Below are 23,568 nucleotides of genomic sequence, written 5' to 3'. Positions count from 1 at the left end.
ATAATATGCTTGCGTCAGTTTCGACATGGCAGATGCAAAACGATCCTCAAAAGTTTGATTGCTACTCATAACAGAGAAAAACTATAACTGCATTTCTGAAATTTTAATGGAATAACTTTTAAGAAATAAAGACTTGCTAGGTGGTGGTGATGTATGCCTTTAATCCCAGCACTCGGGAGGCCGAGGCAGACGGATCTCTGTTGAGTTTGAGGCCGCCTGGTCTACAGAGTGAGTCCTAGGACAGGCTCCAAAGCTACAGAGAAACTCTGTCTTGAAAAACCAAAAAGAAGAAGAAGAAAAGAAGAAAGAGAAAGAGAAGGAGGAGGAGGAGGAGGAGGAGGACGAGGACGAGGACGAGGAGGACGAGGAGGAGGAGGAGGAGGAGGAAGAGAAGGAGAAGGAGGAGAAGGAGAAGGAGAAGGAGAAGGAGAAGGAGAAGAAGAAGAAGGAAAGATTTATAATCAACCATTCAATTTATACACACCAAGGCAACATGTGAATTCAATTTCATCCAATTTCTATACTATACATAAGATAGTTGATTATGTTAATTTTTATTGCTATATAAAAACTAGTGTCTCGAACTTAGAAAAGAAAAATTCAATTTCAAAATCTCAATTACTAAATATTTAATAATCACAAGCCTGGTTTGAAAATTTAAAAATATATATCAATTGGTGGGATTTTGTTTGTTTTGTTTTTGCATGTGGGGTGGGTGTGCATGCACGCACAGGCGGTGCACAGGCACACTCACGCCTGCAAGTGTATGTGGAGGCTAGAGGCTGATGTGAAATATCTCCCTCAATCACGTCTCCACACTTCAGACACAGTGAACTGGAAACGTGGCCGTCTGTTGGAACTGGTGGACCAGCTCGCAGGGATCGAGATGCAGTTGGACACAGTCGTGCTCAGCTTCGATACACAGGCGCTGGGAATTCAAACTCCAGTCCTTGTGCTTGTGCGAAAGCACTTAACCCAAAAACCGCTTCCTGAGGCCCCTCACTTATCAATAATCCATTCATTTATCCAAGAGAGACTATACTTTGTTACTAGCAACATGGGGAATTTTACAAAGATGTTCTAAATATCTCTCTATTTCAAAACATACCCACACAGTGTAGATATTGTAGAAGATGCAACTAAGAGGAAAATTAAGACACCTAGAAGCAGTTATCTGCTGAGAGATTCACTTAAAAATACGGGGTCTCAGGACAATCTACTGTTCCAGAAAATTCAACTTGACCAACAAACAATGCAGTGACTCCTTACTATATTTTTTTTTCAAGATTAGCCACAATCTATTTTAACTAATTTTAATGTCTTTCTTCAAGTTTTACTGTAACAAGTGAATGACAACAGATTTCCACCCCGGACTCACAGGGAAAGAAAGGTTACTAGTAAACGCTGGTGTTTGGTTTTTCACTCTGCTCCAGGCCTAAACATCCTCACCACTGGATGATTCTTTTGTATCTAAAATCTGTAAGAGCAGAGTTAGCGCTCTGGTTCACTAGTGTCCTACCAATCCTGCGTGCAGAATGACTCTGCCCTCTTCTCTCATTGCCTGTCTTCCCGCTCCTAGCTTCCAGCCCAGCCCAGGCCAAGCCCCCTGCCCTGGGGTTTTCCAGCCCTTTCCTTCGGCAGTTCCCTTACGGGAAGAACTGAACTTGAGCCAGATCCCAGCAAAGACAGTGGAAGGCTCTCCCTGCCACTTGATCCCCAGACCTCCAGTGCAGGAAAAACAAGAGACTAGCTGAACAATGCCCAAGCAGGAAAGCAGCTGGCAGAGGAGGGGCAAAGATAAGCACTTACTTGGGGTTCCGACGCTAAATTCATCTTGTATGGATGCCGTTTCCCTTCCTCGCTCACTAGAGGAGACCAAATTTTCTGTTCAGACCTGCGACAAATGAACAAAGCTGTTGTTCCCTTCTATTTTGTTTTATTTCATTCTGCTTTGCAGTGCTGGTGGTCAAACTCAACATCTTACACAAGTCAAGCAAGGGCTCCAGCACTGAGTACCCTCCCCAGCACGAAGCTGCTTGCTGTCTCATTCATGTTAGATAAAGAATCCATTTCGACCTCTGTATCTACAGGTTCTGCTTTGATTCAGTCAGATGTAGAGACAACTCTGCACCGGTACTAAACATGTACAGATCTTCCCCTTGTCGTCATTCTCTAAATAATACGGTATAGCAACCATGTGCGTAGCACTTACTTTGTATTAGATATTATAGGTAATCCAGGGATGACTTACAGAATGCAAGAAGACACACACACAGTATGTACAATATTAAACTACTTTGTACAGAAGAGACTTGAGTACTCATGAATTTTGATATCCACAACAGTTCTGGGCACTGACCCCCATGGATGTCAAGAAACAACTTTACATACTAAAACAAATTAGTAAACTTCCCCTTTTCCCTGACTTTTCCCTTCTGAACTTGTACCCCGCCATCAGACCCACCTTCTGTTTGTCAGTTAGATGATAGCCATTTTGGACAACTCCTACATACAGTCTCAAGGGATTTCCAAAGCTGACCTGCCTTCTGATCTAGTCTCAGCCTCCTCCCTCGGTACAGTCTGAGGAACTGACACAGCCACCAGGCCCCTCTGAGTTGCTGGATCTGCCTCATCCTGCCACCTCCACTCAGGGTGGGACAGACTTCTACTGTGTCTTGGCTCAGCGTTCTGAGCCTGGACCATATCATAATTATGAATCGAGGATCTCTTTCTTTCTTTCTTCCTGCCAATCACACAACAACAGTCTTAGTCCAGTTTCTTCCATCAGCACTGGGGCTTTTTCTCTCTTCACGGTGAAGAATATTTAAACCTCCTTTGTATTTGTCACAGTAACCAGTGACAGACAATTATCAGACACACCTGCACAATTTGTTGGCAAGTGAACGAGAGAGAAAAAAAAAAAAAACCTCCTAATAAACGCACGAATGAGCTGAACATGAATTTGAAGGAGAGGGACATGGGCTGAGATGGAACAAGAGACAAGAACATAGCGTCAATGTGCTTTTGAAAGAGTCAGAGTGAAACGGTTCACCTCCCACCAAGGAAGTAGAGCTCTGAAAGGAGCAAAATGGTCTGGCATTTCTCATCGACTCTTGGTCTGTCTACCAACCACACAGCACAAGTAGGAGGGGGAAGAGGTCACAAAATGTACCTCGCAGATGAGAACCTGGTGCAGAACTATACCAGCTGAGGTTAGTAAGCCATTAAATGAAACAGGTTCACACAGCAGAAAGAACCTGAACCTGATCCAACAGGAACTAGGAAGCCACTAAAAGCTGAACCAATCACTCCTGACATCTTGGCTTCGTACGGCCACTTCCAAGACCAAGAGAAAGAAGAATGGAAATTCTACCCTAATTACAGCTTCCAAGGTGCTTTCCTCACCTGCCTGCTCGATGCCTGTGCTCCTTCCTCGCGGCGCACCTGAGGCTACACTTGGCACTTGGTCTAGCAGGCTCAGGTCCTTCCCTGCTGCTGTGATCTCACGACACAGCCCCCACTATTCAAGGTCCGACAGCATCCTACACTGAAACTCAGAGGGCCTCAGGAAGACATTTCAGTTCATTCTACCTTAACGGTGTTTTAGCTCATTTTACCTTTTCAGGATTTTCGTTAGCTGTATTAGATCAAGTGGAAATGTGGTAACTTAGATAAAGAGGCCTAGATGATGAGACATCCCGTGAAAAATCATTAAATGAACAGCCTCAAAGTCAGAAGCCTTCCAGAGTGCTTTCATCCAGTATAGTACAGAGCTGGGGAAAGCATCAGGACTTCTGAGATGGGGGAGATGGGTGCTGTCCACAAATAGCTTCCAGTCTATCAAGCATGAACAGACACTTCCACAGCCTCACCTGGATACTGTGAGGGTCATGTTGTCTGTGCAGCCCTTGATTTTGTTCTGAGCTTCCAAGTGTGTCATATTGCTGGTATCTTCCCCATCGATGGCCGTGATTAAATCGCCAATACATAAATTAGCTATAGCAGCCTTGCTTCCGGGAGTGACCTGGCAACAAAGGGGAGAGCACATTAGTTACCATTCATCTTCAGGAAAACCGATGAGTAAATACCATCAGGTTAAGTAGTCACTAATAAAGATCAAAGCATGGAAAAAGGGGAGCTTGGCATGGTGGCGCACACCTATAATCCCAGCTCTGGAGAACTTGAAGCAGGAGAAGATTTGAGGCTAGCCTGAGCTACGTAGTGAGTCTGAAGACAGTCTGGGATACATAACAAGATCCTCCAAGGATGAAAGAAAGAAAAGGAAAGAGCAGGGACAGAAGTGCTCAAGAAGGGGTGCTAAGATCATAATTTAACTAGCAGCCATCCTTCACATGAATACAATCTGTTACCATTTACCGAGCCCTTTCCTGTATGTGACCTCATTGTCCCATTACAAGAACGGAGAACGAACACCAGAAACAGAACTAGAAAGCTCTATGACCTAGGATCACCCAGTGAGTACATTACTAGCCATAGAGCTAGCCCACTGCAGACTCAGACCGTGAGCCTCACTTAGTATTCTAACCTCAAAGTCACCAACACAGTTTTTTGTTTGTTTGTTTTGTGGTTGTTTTTCTTTTATTCTTTGTAAATTTCACACCACGCATCCCAATCCTACTTTCTCCCTGTCCCCTCGTATCTGCCCTCTGCCTTTGCAACCTCCCCAAAAACAAAACAAAATAAAATTTAAAAGAAAAACCAAAAACGAAACAAAATAAATAAATAAACAGAAGAAGAGGAGGAAAAAGAAGAATACTCTCATTGTGAAGCTGTAGTGTGGCCCACTGAGTCACACAGTTTATCCTTTAGTCCAAATATCTTTACTTGTAAATGTTCATTGCTACGAGTCATTGGTCTGGTTGGAGGCCTCTGGATTCTGCTACCCCCTTGATAATGGGCTGTCCCTGGGACTCCTCTTGGCCATCCTGCTGTTGCCCTGTGTCATAGAAATTTTGCAGTTTTGGATCTGTAGGTTCACCCCCTTCACAAGCTCCAGCAGTTCATGGATGAGGTGGATATCAGAGTGGAATAACTCATAGCCCTGGCTCTGAGCCCAGGTGGTAGCTGAGCTGGTCGGTCTGCCAGCTTTCTCTCATCCTCAGGACCCAGGCAAGCTCTCCCGCTCTGCCCCAGCTAGCTCACCCAAGGCAACCCGCAGCAAAGAGTGGGACCAGTTCTCCTGCTCTCCGGTCCTCAGGTCTGACTCACCTACACTCACACCACCAGAGCCAGCCTTACTGTTCTGCCCAGGCGAGGTGCAGGGCCCACTCTCCTGATTGCTGTTGGGGCATGAGAGGGAAGGGGGTCAGCTCTCCTGCGCTAATGCCCTCAGCCAACTCACCTGCGTCCCTGCCAACAAGGTCAGCTCTAGTGTGCGACAGGGCGCAGGGCCCACTCTCCTGCACAACACATTTTTTAATCTCACACATTTAGAAAACATTGTGTACAGTAACTTCTATTTCTGTACACTCTTAGCATATGTCATGAACTATAAGCGCAGCAGACAAAACTGGAATTTCTCACAGTAACACATTTCAGCAGCATGTTAGTTTCTTTACAATTAGCTTGAGTAACTTTTACAATAAAAAAGCAAGTAATAAAGATAATTTTTAAATATGATAGTGTGGGTTGGCACCATGAAATCAGCTATGGTTAGGGTCCTACCCCACAAGTGGTTTTCTACAAGCTGATGCTTCCAAGTCAATAGTTCCAAATGTGTAGACCTCAGATGCCTGGGGAGGCCAGTGAGTCACTATCACAGGTCCTTAAGTCCATCTGCCCACCGAGGATTCCCTGTGGACAGAGTAAATGTGCCCCACACAGACTTTGCGAGTGGACACAGATGCTGGTGTGACGAATGGCACCCATTCTGAAACAGCACTGGCCTCAGACAGACTGTTGTTGGATATTTTCTCAGGCAGGATACACCAAAATACTACTATCACCACGCCAGGGCCAGCCCAGGACTGTATGCTATTAATAGTCCATTCTGGATGGGAACCCAGGGGCACAATGGTCCAGCCCCTAGTGACCAAAGGGCTCTGGCTTCCTCTTGGATACCCCATAGCTCCTGGGAGCTAGGAGATGTTGGAAACCACAGGTTGTCTCCAGAAGCTGGTTCTTCAAAGTGCCAAATCAGGAGACAAGACTACGGCCCTAAGCCTCAGTTTTCCACAGTCATGTTCCCAAATAGTCCTCACCAAACAGAAAACACAGCCCTCATAGGGCTGCTGGTGTGGGGGCCCTGCCATGGCCCACCCCTCCCTGGCACCCTGACCCCACAAAATGAGGGGTTGAGTTAGCCCTTGAGGTCCCTTCTGGCTTGAACATGTTCTGGCTTCACCAGAAAAAAAAAACCTGGAATGTGAAGACGTGGAACCAGTACAGAGCTCCTGACCTCCTAACCTTCCTCTCCCACTCTCCTGACATGTGTTTACAGAGATCTCTCTCACCAAACAAGAGCTGTGTCCCAGGCAACCAGTGAGTGAGATGTCTGACACAGGCCTTCCTCCCTGTCAGCAAGAGGAAACTCACTCTGAGTGACTCAGTGTGGCTAGCCTGGTGTTCTACCGTATACAGTCCACTTTTTCTAAAAGACAAAGCAGAGTTTTGCTTTCTTGTTTTTGCTTGTTTGGTGTTTTTGGAGAATGTCCGATGTACCCCAGGTTGGCTTCAAACTCTCTACGTAGCCACTGGCTCACTTTTTAACCGTCCGACCTAAGAATCCATTTATTTGAGATTGGTAATGGCTCTCACCCGGCAAATTCTATCTCCAAGCACACTAGCTGAAAAACCAGGAGAATAATGCCACTTATTTATAATAAATAATAATAACATGTTATTATGTTATTATAAAATTATATTATATTATTATAAAATAATATAGTAAATAATAAATAATGCCAAAGCCACTTATTTATGGTCAAATATAACAGTATAGAAGAGCACAGCAGTTCCCTTTAGAATACCCCAAAACCCTCTAGCAAGGCCCCCCTCAAGTTACCCCCTACTAAGCTCTAGCTTCCTCCTCCCTAGGTACTCTTAACCCTGCCTGCCGACTTTTCTCATCTTTTAAGTCTCTACTTAAATCATCCTTCTGAGTGTTCCCTGAGCGCCAATGTATGGCACCTATCACATGACAGTAGGAGTTCAAAATAAATAATCAATGAATGATTCGAATTAAAATACCCACTGCGGTTAAAGATGTTATCAAGAGCTGGGGAGATTATCCAAAGGGTTAGAGGTCTTTTGGTGTAAACATGAGAGAGAACTTGAACTCAGGTCCCCCAAACCCATGTAAAAGCTGGGTGTGTTCGCACCCTATAACCCAATGCTCAGACAGTGGGAGGGAGGGGAGGGTTGCTGAGGCTTTCAGAAAGCCAGCTAACAGAACTGGCAAGTTCCAGGTTCAGTAAGAGACCTTGTCTCTCAGGGCTCAGGGAACTACGTGGAAGAGGAGGTGGAAGATCATAAGAACCAAAGGGCATGGACACTACCAAGGAAACAGTGTCTTCCAGACACAACAGAGCTGATATCAGGCCTGCACAGGTTCAAACCAGACAGTCCAACTGTTCCTAACCAGAAACTATCTCCAATTAACAAGTGTTCACAAAGGAAAAAGTCAGCTTCTCCAAGGGAGTCACTGGGTATACAAATCACACTTAAAGGCCAGCCCCATGTCCAACAGCAATTGCCAACTCAAAATGTACTTAAAGGTATTTTTGGACCTGTGTTTTGTTTTGTTTTGTTTCTTGTTGGCTTTTTTGTTTGTTTGTTTTGTCTCATATTGCTTTGTTTGGGCATTTATTTCTTAACCTTACTGGTCTTTTGCTTGTATATTATGGTTTCCAATTTTGAGTTTTTATGGTGTGTATGCGCATGTGTGTGTGTATGTGTGTGTGCACATGTGTGTGCATTTCTCCTGCTCTTAGTTTCTTTATTGCTTGTTCATTTTCTTTTATTTTCTTTGTTTGTCTTTTTATTTGTCTGTTTTCTGGAGAGAGAAAGATATAGACTGTGAAATGTGGGGAGTTGAAGAGTCTGGGAGGAGAGGAGAGAGGGAAACAGTGATCAGAATATATTGTACAAAAATAACTTTATTTTAAATTTAAAAAGAGAGAGAGAGTCTGCCTGAAGGGGACAAGGTGGAGAGGGACGGGGAAGGCACTGACTACCTCTGTACCCACATGGCCACACACTACTTTACTATTTGAAAGAAATATTTCAAAATAATCAATTTTTTTTTAAATCAAGTAACCATTTCCCTTAAAATAACTATCCTGAACCAAAAATAAAAGTTTCTCTTTATGCTTTATGTTCAGTTGCTAAGAAGTCTGGAATTTCCAGCATTTGGTTCAAACTGTTTAGTAGGAGTGGCGTTTCTGCAGAGAACATCTCAACAGGCCCCAGACAAGCTAAAACCAGTCCTGGGAGCCCCACACCTGAGTAATTTGGACCTAGCCAGCCTATCCTTCAATCTGATTTCCTTCTCTTTGCCAAAGGAAAGTTTTGAAAATGAGAAGAAAAGATGAGCAGCTCTGACTCTGACGGAATACTCTTCTTTTATGAGCCATCTCTCTCTCTCTCTCTCTCTCTCTCTCTCTCTCTCTCTCTCTCTCTCTCTCTCTCTCTTTTTAAAGGGTTGGGGCTGGGGATAGATACAACGCAAAAGGTAGGCTGCTCACCTGGCGAGTACAAAACCCTAGGACTGATTCCCAACACCATATAAACTGAACCTGCTATCAATTGGGAGGAGGAAGCAAGAAGATCAGAAATTCAAAGTTATCTCTGGCTACACAGTAGGTTTGAAGCCAACTTAGACTACATGAGACCATGTCTCAAAAAAAAAGATGGGAGGGTGGTAGATCAAATAAATCACAGAACTTACCTTTACAGAGCCTATTCAAACCACATATTTAAAATAAAAATAAGGAGCTCACATAGATGAGATGAGCAGGAATATATTAGACAACATTTTAGAAGTAGGGCCAGAGAGAAGCTGCAGGTGGTTCAAGTTCACATCGCTAAAGGCTTCTGCCTGGTTTTAACACAGAAACCCTCGTAAATTCTACCCTTTTTTGCTTTAGTGTAATACCATGGCTGAGACTGTAAGCCCACTGTCAGAGCTGAAAAGAAGCCCAGAATCTAAGGAGGTGTATTTGCCAGGGCCTTCTATACAAAGAACGAGAGTGCCACAAAACCCTGATGGCCAGGTGCCTCCCAGGCATGAGACAACAGCTTCCCTGCTCTGTACTGAGTTGGGGCCCAGAGCCCCACCCATTATCAAACATACCAATTATAAGACAGAAGAGAACAGGGCTGCATGGGAGAAGACCTGGATCCTGCTGCTGAAGGATTCCTGTCCTGAATGGAGGACTCTTTACCACACACTTACTCAACCACAGTGAGCTTCAATTCTAACAGTAGCCACCATTAATGAGTGTGTATTACATGCCAAGTGCAATCTAAGTGGTTAGTAAGGCTTGGCTTATGATCCTTTCGTGGCGCTATCAGGCAGGCAATGTCACTTTCATCACTGAAGATGAGGAAATGGAGGAACAAGGGTAAAGCAGCTTGCTCAAGGTGACTCAGCAGGTGAGTAGCAAGCCAGGGCAGGCTCCAGGGTCCGCTACCCCACAATGTCTAGCCTAATTTCTTAGCAGCCATCACATTCCATCAGAACCAGCTCATGATGGAGTCAGCTTCAATTTCTAAAAAAAAAGAAAAAAAGAAAGAAAAAGAAAAAAGAAAGAAATCCTATACATCCCTCCAAAAACCCAAACCCATTAGTTAAGTGGACATGCCCCAAATTCCCTCAGTCAGACCTTTCCCCTAGAGATCATGCACCTAAAGCATACAACCCTTGCTATAAAAACTAGTGTGGCTTAGGTGCCGCAGTTTCTATTAGGGAAAGAATGTTCTTCTGGTTTCTGTAGCAGTCACTCAAGTTGAGCTCATCCTTGGGCCCACCCCCAGCCCCAGATAGCCACTTCTTACCTGGAGGCCACCACTCCCCACAGACTCTACACTTTAAGTCCATAAGGGGCCTTCAAACTCTGCTAAGATTTTAACTTCAGTTTAAGTAACACAAACCGTAACTGTGGTGTGGCTCTCCCTACTCCTTCAATGAGGCACGTTCACAGAGCCAGCAGAGGCTTAACACCAACCACAAGGAAGAGTTAACCCCCTCCTTGGCACGCCTCATCCTCCCCCATGCTTCCTTTCTCACTCACTCACTCATCACTCATCCCCATGCATATTCTGAAAAACATCGCAGCTTAAGATACAACTTCCGAGAGACAGGGGGGCCAGGACTTGATATCCTGCCATTGGGATTTAGTGCCTCGGTGTGCCTCACTCTTCGCAGCCCTGACTCGGGAGGCTGCTGTGAGGGTTAACGAACAAGATGACTCAAAACAGAGCAAGCGCCCAGAATTCAAAAAATGTGGAGCTCTTCGTGGTGAACTCCGGAAACCACATGCTATGAAAAGGGCCACCAAGGAGCTCATGGTCCCTGGAGAGACAGGCCAAAGATAAATGTTGTACTCAGAGGTACAGCGCAATTCAAATGCTAACAACGGGGGCTGGAGAGATGGCTCGGTGGTTAAGGGTGCTTACTGAACAGCCATGAAGATGTGAGTTTGGATGCCAGCACTTGTGTTACAAGATTGACATGGTCTTGCTGCGAACCTGCAACCCCAGCACTGTGGGAAGGAGAGGGGGTGTAGAGGCAGAAAGATTGCTGGTGCTTGCTGACTGTCACCCTGGGATGGGGAGGCATAAGCTCCAGGTTCAGGGAGAGACCCTGCCTCAAAGGAATAAGGTTAGAAGATACTGATGCCTTCCTCTGCCCTTGTACCTGCACATCCATGTGTACACACACACATGTACACACACACACACACACACCAACACACACATATATACACATGGCTACAGAAATGACTCCCAAAAGGTGGTGCTGTTTAAAACCACGAAGTCACAAAAGGGGACGTGAAATATCAGGCCAAGTCTCAAGACCGCTCTGTGAACTGCGCAGGTGAAACCCAGGGAGCAAAGGGAGGGGAAGAGGATATGAGACTGGGGATACGGAGAGCAGGCTATGAGAGCCCTGTATTTTATCTGGAAACACCAATGACGTTCCCACATAGTATCCACTGTGCTCCGTTACTACAAAGAGACCACCAGACACCATTAGCTGTGTGGAGGGTCAGGTGACCTCGCTGCACGGATACTTTCTGATTTAGTTAGGGTTACTATTGCTGCAATGAAACACCAAGACTGAAAAAGCAACTTGGGGAGGAAAGGGTTTTATTTGGCTTATACTTCCCCATTGTAGTCCATCACTGAAGGAAGCTAGGACAGGAACTCAGACAGGGCAGAAACCTGGAGGCAGGAGCTGATGGAGAACCCATTGAGGGGCTTATTGGATTGTTCCCCAAGGCTTGCTCAGCCTGCTTTCTTAATAAACTCAGCACTACCATCCCTGAGATGGCACCACCTACAATGGGTTGGGCCCTCTCCCTATCAATCACTAATTAAGAAAATGCCTTGCAGGCTTGCCAGAAGCCCAGTCTTATGGAGGCATTTTCTTAATTGAGGTTCGTTCTTCTCAGATGATGTTAGCTTGTGTCAGGTTGGCATAAAGGTACCAACATACTTTATAATGACAGTTCAAACTGGACTCATCCCAGGGGTCACTCACTCAACCCCTAGCTCAGCCATTCCTTTAGTGCAGTGGTTCTTAACCTGTGGGCAGCAACACGTTTGGGATCGCTGGTCAGACATCCTACGTATCAGATATTTACATTACAATTCATAACAGTAGTAAAATTACAGTTATGGAGTAGCAACTAAATACTTTTATGGTTGGGAGGTCACCACAACATGAGGAACTGGATTAAGGGTCTCAGCATTAGGAAGGTTGAGAACCACTGTCTTAAGTGGGTCTTTGGAAGGTCCTACCTAAAACCCACATTCACCTAGCAGCTGAATGCATCCTTTAACTTTCTGCACTTGACATTGGAAGCTGGGCCCATCAAGTGAATCTGGGCCACAATCAAGACTGCTTTGTATTAGTTTTAAATTTTAAACCACATACAAGGAAGACCTTGTAACAAGAAAAGGAAGGGAAATAAGAGTTCCCTACTGGATGATGAACTAATTTCTGCCCTATGATAGGTGTCAGAGTTTCAAGCAAGCATTTGTCAGTTGTTTTATATGTTCTGAGAAGTTGATTTTTTTCCCCCTCTTCCCTTTGAAGAAAAAAAAAAAACCCTCTTTATTCAAATGATTTTCTAACTTTCCCTTTGGTTAGGGCTACAAGTGAGTTCCTTAGTGTTACCGAACACCACTCACCTTGCTGCTTGGAGCTGGCTACTAAACCTGGGGCCAGAAATCAGCCCAGCTCACCACCAGCTCAGAACTGTATTTGCAAGGATGTGGTACTGATTCCCAATCTCTTAACTACCAGATACCCGGGGGGGGGGGGGGTAAATTATACAAAGAGCCCTACACCATCTCAGATCAATACAGAATGATCCAGAAGGATTCAAGCATTCATTCATCTTATTTTACTTTGTCCTGGGGGCCAAACCCAGGGCCTCTGGCACATTAAGCACACATTCTTACTACCAGGCTACACCCTCAGCCACTAATCTCTGCTTTTCCCATTTCCTAGCAAGCCTAATTGATGTTCACTGAATTTGGAGCCTTCAAGAGGGGTGTTGACTGTTTCTTTCCCCATTATTTTCTTCCTGAGTGAAGTTAAATTACTATACAGACAATAAACATTTAAACCTAAAAGTCCAGCTTCTCAAGAAACATCCTGAAGGACTTACACTCCTGTACATAAATGGCCCTCTGAAGACACTTCAGTTAGAATAGACTCACTTTCTCTCTCTCTCTCTCTGTGTGTGTGTGTGTCTGTCTGTCTGTCTCTCTCATTAAAACAGAAGGCAAGAAGGAAAGAAGGGAGGAAAGGAAGGAGAGAGGGACAGAAGAAGAGGGGGCAAGAAGGAGAAAGGGAAGGAGGGAGGAAGGGAAGGAGGGATGGAGAGAAGGAGGCAGGGAGGGAGGGAATGGGGTAAGAAAGGAGAGAGAAAACAGCCCTAACAACGCTGATTAACCTCTGAGAAGGAACTAAAGTCGAGTATTATCAAAGGCATGTCAGCCCAGATGTCCAACACACTCAACATGGTTCCCATTTTGCCCTGGCCAGAAAACGCGCAGCTAAACTCAGTGTGCAATTACAGAAACCAACAGATTTAACATTCCTGAAACACTATTGCTTCTGCTTCTATGTTCCAAATATTTCGTTAAATCTTAAGTATGTCCTTGTGCTTTAAATATCATTAATGTGTGCTTTTGGAGTTGTAAATTCCCTTAAGTCCAAGCGGAACAAAGTGAGAAAGGAAGCATAAATAATGATACATGTCCTGGTAGCACCAACGAAACATGAAATTCAAGTTCCATTGCAATGGCATGTAGACCTTGAAGCATGGTCTCTTGCGCTAACGGCCATGTCAGGGTTTTTAGGCATAAATCTGACAGTCTAAAGAGGGGGTGGGGCAACACGGAGGCAGCCTGGCTGCCACATTAAGTGGTGAATGTGAACTCCTCCCTGGGGCTCTCTTGGCTTGCAGGTTGTGGGTGCAGGCTGCCACCCAGACCCTGAAGCCACATCAAAGTCGCAAACGCTGCATGAGGATACAGAGGTTGGCCTGAAACAATACAGCTTCAGAATGTTCTTGGTTAGTCTATAACCACTTTCTCCAGGAAATGAGGCAATTAAGTAGGCTGGGCGCTTGTAGATGAGCTGTGCCCTAACCCAGCTTCCTTCACGCACAGTGCAAAATAGAGTTGTCAGTCCACAGAGGCAGGAGTTCAGAGAGACTCATTGCTTTCTTGGTCTGAGCAATCACCCTTCTGTAGACAGGAAGTAAAAGAAGCTGTCAATAAAGAGAATACCCTAACTTCTCAGTGAGAGATGTCAATTTGCAAGTGTCCAAAAGCCTGCAATGAATGACTGTGCATGCTTTAAAGCCGCCCTAACCACTGCCACCCACGACCAAAATCTGACGTTCATTTTTGCAGGCTATTCTGGCCGTTTCTGTTCCTTCACTGATCAAATGAAATTGGCAACAGTATCAATCTCATTAGGTTGTTCTTAAAGGGCTGAAAACAGTATCAGGGCTGGAGAGATGAAGCATGGATTAAGAGTGGATACTGGTTTTACAGAGGACCAGAATATGGTTCCCAGCATCTATGTTATACAGCTCAAAACTGCTTCTGATTCCAGCTATATGGGGATCCAACACCTTCTTCTGGACTCTGTGGATACTTGCACTCACCCATATTTATACCCCCCATACACATATACATACACATAATTAAAAATAAAGATAAAAAAATAAATAAATCTTTGTGGCTGAAGAGATAGTTCAGTGGTTAACAGCACTGGGTGCTCTTCAGAGGACCAGGGTTCAATTCCCAGCAACCACATGGCAGTTCACAAGCATCTGTAACTGCAGTTCCAGGGGATTCAGAGGCACCACACACACACACACACACACACACACACACACACTGCACAGATATACATGCAGGCAAAACACCATTCACATAAAATAAAAAAATAAATTTTGAAAGGAAAAACTTTTAATTACAAAAAAAAAAAGTAGCTACCATTAACGCATCTTTAACAGTAAGCTGCATCCCGATGCCTGCTATGGGTTATCCAGAGCGCTGAGCACCCAGCAGGCACCACCCACCTTCACGATTACCTCTGGAGGTAAATACTATTATTCCCACTTCTCAAACAGCTGCTGAGTTTTCAGGAGCTGACCTGCCCGCCCCCACCACTCCTGGACATATAAGTAAGAACTGGGCAAGACAGGGTTTAAACCTACACTCAGCTGAAGCCAAAATATGCATTTCCCCAGGATACTGAGCTATCTTTGATTCTTCATGTGTTGTAACAAAATTGTGACAGAAAATACAGAACAATGACGTCTACGTGATCCACCATGACACAGCAACTGACTCTGAAAATGTAACTTACAAGAAAAACAGGCTGGAAAGTCTTAGAATCAGATTTTAACAGCGATTGCTCCAGGAAGTACAGCTGGGAAAGGCTTTTTCCTTTGCCTTCCCTTACTTTTCCCTTCGACCTTCTGTTGTGAGAGATTTGGGGTGTTTCTTTGCTTTTCTTCAGACAGGACTTCACACTTATAGCTTGGGCTGGTCTAGGGCTTACTGTGTAGCTCAAGGTTTTGGACGTGCAGCAACCTTGCCTCAGCTTCCTGAGCCTCCATGCCTGGCTTCTTCATCATTTATGACAAACACATGTAAACCTACTAAGTGTAACGTACACACGGACAAGAACACAGACTATCACCTAATGCCTGGTGAATTCTCCCCTCCCCCCAAAAAGATGTACTGACGGATGCAGCACCCCATAAAGAACCTGAACATGAATTTTCAAACCTCATTTGTCACAAACCTTTTGACAAAGCTTAGCCCTAATTCTGGCATCTAAGACTCTAGGTTAATTTTGAACCTTTACTTGCTGAGCCATCTGGCCAGCTCTGCTGTGGGGTTTTATGTCATGTGACTCAGTCAGTAGGTGCCTACACATTATAGTTGTTAGTAGTCATCTGGATTATTTAAAATTTAGGACTACTGGGGCAGGGGAGAGGCTCAGTAGTTAAGAGCACTTGAGGACCCAAGCTCAGTTCAATGCCCTTTTCTGAACTCAATGGACACCAGGCATGCACACGTGGCACAGAGGCGCATGCAGGCAAAACCCTCACACATAAAAAATAAGTAAATCTGGAAAAAGCCTTTTTTAAATTTGATATTATTGGAAAATTTGCCATAGGGAAATTCTCAAGCAAGGAGTCATTGTATTAATTATCCGGCTAAAATTGTAAAGTCATAGCAGGTATTTTAGCTTTAGAAGTAGGAGTACTTCTATAATACTTTTAATAATGAATGCAAATCATCTCTGTACCATGTGCATTTAGGCATCTGTATCTTATATAAGTCATATATATCTATATCCTTATTAACTGAGCTTATATAGCTAATTGATTCAGTATGACGTCTATAATAATGACACTCTGAAGCACTGTTCAGAAGCTGGCCCCCTACAAGTCAGTGTGTTGTTTTGCGTATGAAGGGAATGTGCTGTACAGCACTGTCTTTGTGACTAATGAGTGTCCACTCCACCCACCATGAGGCTAAAAACAGTATAACAATCATAAAGGTACTGGAGCCATACAGAAATTACTAACACTTTTGTTTCAGGTGTTTATAAGTTGTCTTGGACATTGTTCCGTTGCTGTGAAGAGACAGCATGACCAAGGCAGCTCTCAAAGAAAGCACTTAATTGGGGGCTGGCTTATAGTTTCAGAGGTATAGTCCAGCATGGTGGCACTCATGGTACCAGAGCTGTACTGAGAGCTACATCCTAACCTGCAAAGCAGAGGGAGACAGACAAAGAGACAGAGGCAGAGAGGAACAGAGACACTGGGAGCCTGCACAGGTTTTTGAAACTTCCAAGTCCATTCTTCAGCAAGACCACACCTCCTAAGCCTTCTTAAATAGTGCCACTCCCTGGTGACTAAGCATTCAAATATATAAGCCTATGGGGGCCATTCTTATGCAAACTGCCACACAGATATGCTGCGTTTTGAACTTGGCTCAACTGACCCAGGCGCGTCTGGTTGTGTTCATTTGTCAGAAACTGTCCCCAGAGCCCGCGCGGGCACCCCAGCAAGTCTTTCTCTAATCAGTCCTTAACTCCTCCACTCGTCCATTCTCGGGGTTCAAGCATTTAGGACCCCAGAACTAACAACACCTCTCCCAGGTGAGGCCTCAGGCCTTTCTGAAGGGTCAAGAGGGGCCATGCTCCTTCCCAGGGTGCTCTGAGCTCAAGCCCACTGGCAACAACACAGGCACCCCAGCCAGTCCTCACAGATGCAGAAGGCTCTCGGAAAAGAAACCCAAGAGGGTCCTACTCTTCACACTGACGCCTGGACCAACACGAGGCTTCCCTGGAGTTCCGCACCGAGAAACACTGTTGGCAACGCAATGCTCATTGCCATGGCCTATCAGGAAGCAGAACAGTGACTGAAGCTACCTGCTGGCAGCCGCTGGTCCTGTACCCACTTTGGTCATGGGGTGCAGACTGGATGAAAGAGAGGGATGCAAGTACATGACTAGCAGAGCATAACATAGTAACAGTTATTAAGATGTCTGACTTGGAGCTGGCAGTGCCGCTCGCTGCTGGGCGGCACAGGCAGGCGATAGCTCCACCTTCAGTGTCCTCATCTGTAAACCGAGGGCCTTCAAGGTGCCTGCCTCACAAGGAATTCACTAAATACGTACAGTAGGGTCTTTCATATAAAAAGGCCTACTGGATATGTTTTGAGTACTCCGATTACTGCAAAGCCGATAAAAAAAAATCTCTCATATGAATCTTTTCTGTGTATATAACAGGTATGCTTTTATGATTAGGGATACAAGTCCATCTGAAAATATTCCTGAAGTTATGGCACATTTTCTCAAGCATCTTACAGTTGAAGGCACAATAACGCTATGAGAGATGCTGGGCTCTGTTATTCAAAGGGCACAGATACAACTTATTTGCTTGTTAACCATAATTTTTTTTAACTTTATCACCTGTCCACCTGGTGTGTGTGTGCTGGTGTCCCATGAGGCTAGAAGAGTGTGTTGCCCTGGAGCTGGAGTTAGAGGTAACTGTGAGACACCTGACATGGGTGCTGGGAACCGAACTCTGGTTCTTTGAAAGAGCCACAAGCACTCTTAACCACTGAGCCATTTATCGTCTTACATATCTTTACAGAGAAGGAACATGGCTTGCACAGGGTCACAGGGCCGCCTACTGAGCTGCCTAGGACAAGAGCTCAGCTTGAATCCCCACACTGAACACAGTACCCGGTCCCATTCTTTCAGCATCTCCCCTCTCAGTCCCCTCCGCCACCAAGACCCATTAGAAATAAACTGTGCTTTTAAAGTCAATTTTATAACATAGGCACTTTGTTCATTTATAACCAATCACTCTGTTACAAGGCAGTCAAGAAGCAGATGAGCCAATTTTTTTAAAAATATGTACATGAAAACAAATTACTTAACCTATAGGCTCTTGAACGTCCCCATCAACACAAAGATACCTGCCCTTGCTGTCCTCCACAGAACATCAGCAAGTCACGGCCAGGAGGAAAGAAGGCAGCTTGGGAGGCAGCCTTAGCTGGGCCCTGACACAGCAACCACTGGGTGCCTTTCCCAGTCCCGATCAGCCCAGGAGGGTACCACCCAAGATGCAATATCTGAAAGCTATTGTCCCTGCTTCATTCCTCATCCAAATTAACCAGCACGGAGCTGGAGAGTTGGCTCAGTAGTTAAGAGTATTTATTGTTCTTGCAGAGGACCTGGGTTGGGATTCCCAGCACCCACATGGCAGCTCATAACCACCTGTAACTCCAGTTCCAGGGGATCCAGCACCCTCTTCTGACATTCACAAGTACAAGGCACACACATAACTCACATATAGGCAAAACACCTATACGATAAAATAAATTAAAATCCATTAATTAAAATTTAAAGAGCAAACAGAACCTAATTTTGAAAAGAAAATTAACTTCCATGGTCAGTATCCTAGAGGTTTAGGAAGGGAGGCTCAAGTTTCCACCTCAGGTCATTTTCTTGGATTCCTCTGCCTCCCTTCTTCCCAGGTCAACCTCGATCAGCTGGAACGGCTAATGCTTCTGTGGTGATTTACTGCATACGACGCATGCAGGCATGCAGCGCAGGTCCTTTAATGCACACAGGGCAGTGTCACGCTGGTCTTCCTTTTTATTACCTAACTGACGAGCCCTGCTCTTCCAACCTTTATGACACAGCGTAAAACTCTACTTGAATCTAGAAATAACCCTCTTGAAAATCAGAAAAGACCTCTGGCTACAGAGTGACCATCATTAAGCACCCCCATGGGGTCCTTGGGCAAAGGACACAAGCACTTACTATAAAACCACAGGCTCTCAGCAAAGGGTTCCCCAGTACTCAAGGGGGAAATAAGTGGCAACTCCAACTAAGAGCATCCCCTTATCACTGGCCCCGCCCCTTCCTGTGTTTTTTCAGTTGTCAGCACAGTGGCAAGTAATTTCAGCATGGGTGTGGATTCTCTGAGGGTTCCCTTGAAAGCTACCCAAGGAAATACAAAATAACACAGAGGAGGGAAACACACACACACACACACACACACACCGTGCGGGGGAGTCACAGGGTTGGAACAGGAACCAACAGAAAAATATTTTAAAGAGCAGTTAAATACTATGTGTCTTCAGCAGCAGGGAGTCAAAGACGAGCCCTAAATGAGATACTAGATAGAAAAACATTAGTTTATAGCCATTTATAGTGAAAAATTTGGGCTGTGATGATTAAATTCCTCACCGAAACATAGATGAAAGCACAAAGGAGTAAATAGAAGACACACACACATACACACACACACACACAAATACATATAAAATGCTCTATATAAATCTGTTTAAAAACAGGCAAAATTCAGCATCTAGTGTTTAGGACGCCTGGTTAGTAAACCTATGAAGAAAAGCACACAGTAATTACTGGATGTCAGAACAGGGCCACATCACCAAGCATCGATGTATCACCAACACTGGAGATCCTGATCAGGGTGTGGCTGTACAGGTGCTCATTCTATAGTCAGGGGAATGCATCTAGAAAAAAAGAAATATCTCCAGTACACACAAGTATGAGCTCTATCCGGCTTCGTTGGTCTAGCAAAAGACAAGAGCCAATACCAGAATAATTCATGCAAGAGAAAGCAAACATGGTTATTTAAGTAAGAGGCACTCCTCTCCCTGCCTAATTTTATGGTTTGCTTTGGTGTGGAGACTTCAAGTCTACTTACACAAAACATACTAGCAAACTGTATCTGCCCAGGATACTAAATGTAGCACACACCAGCCAGAAGGTGGGCAGAGCTTACCAAAGCTCACACCTCACCATTATTCACTGTTTACAGAGCACTCTACATTCTTCAACTGGTAGCCAAGGGCTGCTGTTACCCCACTGCAGTGATAAATATAAACTCTGGGTGCTCACCTTAGGTACCGCTTGGATAAGAACTAGATGCCAGACCAGCGCCAGATCCCAGGCCACCCAGGCAACGTTCATGTCGTGACAATCACTTTCTCATTCCCAAGAGCTGAACAGAGGCAATGATACGATGAAGAAACAAGTGACTTATAGCCATTGTCACAATGGCAATGCCTCTGAGTCATTTTCACTTTTCAATGAAAGCACTTGCCAAAGGCATATAATAAAGATTAGCTTCCCTTCAGAGCCGTATCCTCTCAGGTCTGAGAAGTTTGCATATGCATATGACATGTACTCAATCAACATGAGTGTGGAGTGTGAAAAAAATACATGAATCAGGTGTGAGGGATGTAGCTCAGTTGGTAGGGTGGTTGCCTAGCATGCATGATGTCTGGGCTCAATGCCCTGAATTACATAAACCGACCAGGTGCCATACATCCCAGCACTCAGAAAGTGGGAAGCAGCAGGATCAGAAATTCAAAGTCATCCTTGGCTACACACAGATCAAAACCACCCTGAGACACATGAGAGTCTATCTCAAACAAGGAGTAAGATTAATAAATGCGTGAAGGTCCAAAGCAATGGATTTGGAGTGTTTTCCACCCCATGCCATCTTCTGGTGTTGTCTTTTAGAAGCAGCCAAAATGCCAAGCTAAGACTACCCTTCTAACAGACTGCCAATATAACCTACCCTACTTAAAAAGAAAGTTTTTTGGAAGTGGAGAGGCCTGACAGGTTAATTATAGACACAAAGAGCAGGAACAACTGGACTATGAGGTAACCAACTCCGAATGTGCAGAGGCAGTGCCCTTGGTGGGCAAGCATTCGTATTCTGTCTGCAAGGATACACTAGGTACAGTCAAGTGCAGTCCTGGGCCAGGCTTGGTGTAAGAGCTCCAGACTGGGTAAGGCACAGTTCCCATACTTGAGAACTTTGACTGGAGGCTGAGAAAACAGTTCACATCTCCAAAAACAAAGAAATCTCTGGGAGACAAGATGATGGAGTGGAAGACTCAGCCTTAAAGCCTTAATCTAGGCTGCCTGCTCATTTGGAGTAGGGTAGTCAAAAGAGCCGGCTGCAGGGCCAGGCCCACCTGTGAGAACCTGAGCGGCAGTTCAGCTGGCAGAAAAATCAAGTGGAGGCGGGAATGCTTCCACAACTCCCATCTAACTCCTTGGGCGGCTGGAAGGAGGGCCATCAGGATCTTTCTCTTCCATTTCCATCCTAGAACCCCTCTAAGAAAAAGGGGGATATTTACAAAACAGGGAAAACAAGTTTAAGGTCAGTCTTAGCTAACAAATGTACCAAAGAATAGAATGTGGTCCCTCTAGGCTATAGCTGCAGTTTTCCCCCTCTTCTTAATCAGAAGACATTTAGTAACACACACACACCTTCTATCTGAAGGGGCTAAAAATGCTGACTAGTAGTGGGAAATAGTCCTTGTTTGTCCCAGAAAAACACGTCCAGAATGTGGACCTTCAAATACGGAGCCTCAGTCTCACAGGAGGTTACATTTCATTTATGGGCCACAGTCTAGCAGCCTGCGATGGTCTCGGGCCCTCCCAGAGACGAGGCCGAGCTAACAGGTTTTCGATCACGACCACCACGCACAAGGTTGGAATTACTCTTCCCAGAAGGAAATGGGCTTGTCACAGATAACCTGGAGGGCAGAAAGGTGATCTAACCACCTAAGGCAGGGCGAGACTACGATTTATCTGGGGTTACTTTTCAAACTCCAGTTTCCTATGGAAGACTTTACGGAGCTGAAAACCAGCTTCGGGTCAAACCTTAAGAGTGTAAAATAGTTTCAGTTCTTAGTTACAAGAATCCCACTCGCCTTTCTGGGAACTCCTCTGTACTCCAATTCACCTTCTAGGATTCTCTGCTGTTTCCAATCAGTTCTCCCCGACTCTTCCCCGGTGAAGAGCAGGGCGTGCTAACTCCCAGCGCGCGGGGTCTGCGGAGCTCCAAGTCTCCACGGGCACAAAGAGCGTCTGCGTGCCGGCAGCGCCACGCTTCCGGGGCGCAGGAAGAAAACTGTCGTTGGCCTTGGCACCGCACGCATGGAACCCGCTTGTCCCTGAGCGAAGTGGCGGGGAAGGGGCGGTGGATGGCACTGAGCGCTCAGCGCACAGCACATCTTGTACGCACTGCCGCGATCGCCGCGGGGCTCCAACCACCCTGACTCCCCTCCGCACGCAGCGCGCCGCCACCCTACGGAAGCGCTCCGTTCCCACGCGCGTCCCAAGACACTCTTACCCGGGAAATGGCGAGAGGTTGCTCGAAGTCCTTGCCGCCCACGAGGCGGAAGCCCCAGGGTCCCGAGCCCTGGAGGATAATCTGCTGGGTGGTCATGGCTAGGCACAGTCGGAGGAGTACAGACGGGCAAGGCACAGAACAGCACGGCGCTCAGGGCTCCCAGAGCAGCTGTCTGAGAAAGAGCGCGCGGCGCGGGTTGGGAGATCCTGGGGCGGGCGGGACGCGAGCGGGGGCGGGGATAGATCCGCCCCCGGCCGTGTCGCTGCAGCCCCGCCCGACCTGCGCCTCCACTCCCAGTACCTCGCCAGACTGAGGTCGCCTGGTCGAGTTCTGCGGCTCCACCCAGCAGCCCCGCGCCTCCTCCCGCAGCTCCTCAGCCCTACCCACAACCGCCCTGCCACTCCCAGCCCAGAGGGCGCGATAGTGAGACGTGAACCGTGTCCCTACCCACAGGGGACCCTACAAAACCACGCAGTGTGTTTTGCAAAATCCGAAAAGTGCTGAGCTAAGTCAAGAGTCGTTTTCACTTTTGCTTTTGGGAAAAGGTGGGAACCCGTAGATAGGTTTAAGAGGCGGTTTCAGGTGACCTCACGTGATGTTGTTATAAAGAAGGCTCTCTAGTCTTTTTAGAGATGGAGTGAGTAATTGAGGCTGCCTGAGGTTAAAAAGACACCCCTAAGGCTACACAACAGTTTGGGGTTGCTACTGACTCACTTCCAGGCTCCCTGGGCCACGCTGGAAGTTTTCCAATGCTAATAAGACTATAACAGGAGAGGGGGGGATTATAATCAGTCTCAACAACTTTCTCAGAAACCTTTCCCTGGGGGGGGGGGGGACGTTGGAACTGGAGGCAGGTTCTGATCTTCCCGACAGTTTAATTCTGAAGTCCTGGGTGGGCCAATGCCTGGAAAGCGGTGAGCGAACACTCCTGGGTTCTTGGCTTCCTAACCATTTCTCCTGTGCACTATCCCAGAGGCACATTCTCAAACCAGATTAAGCCACAGTTCCTGTTGTCCACCGAGCGCTTGTTCACCCTAAGTAAAAACCCAAACCTCCAGAATGACTTCAATCTGCTGTGATCTGTCCCCTCCAACCTTGGTCACACAGGCCTCCTACTCAAAGTCTTGCCACCAGGCCTTCAG

At 45.8% G+C, this 23,568-nt stretch overlaps 1 protein-coding gene across 2 annotated transcripts in view; it reads right to left on the bottom strand.

Moving 5' to 3' along the window:
- The window catches only part of Pdlim1 (PDZ and LIM domain 1), a 45,450-nt gene extending 22,817 nt beyond the window's left edge, over nt 1-22,633 (bottom strand). Inside the window, exons 1-3 of one of the 2 annotated variants that reach the window (XM_048452791.3) lie at nt 22,427-22,633; nt 3,873-4,024; nt 1,810-1,894 (exon numbers count right to left, since the gene is read on the bottom strand). In XM_048452791.3, coding sequence (XP_048308748.1) covers nt 1,810-1,894; nt 3,873-4,024; nt 22,427-22,522 — 333 coding nt within the window. In that variant the 5' untranslated portion in view covers nt 22,523-22,633. Of the gene's footprint in view, nt 1-1,809; nt 1,895-3,872; nt 4,025-20,172; nt 20,260-22,426 lie in introns of those variants that run through there. The other variant, XM_085693860.2, reaches the window with a different exon arrangement.
- Nucleotides 22,634-23,568: the final 935 nt, after the last annotated feature.

Source organism: Myodes glareolus, chromosome 7, assembly GCF_982192425.1.
Source record: "Myodes glareolus chromosome 7, mMyoGla1.1, whole genome shotgun sequence".
Lineage (NCBI taxonomy): Eukaryota > Metazoa > Chordata > Mammalia > Rodentia > Cricetidae > Myodes > Myodes glareolus.
This window is presented reverse-complemented; position numbering and strand designations above follow the sequence as displayed.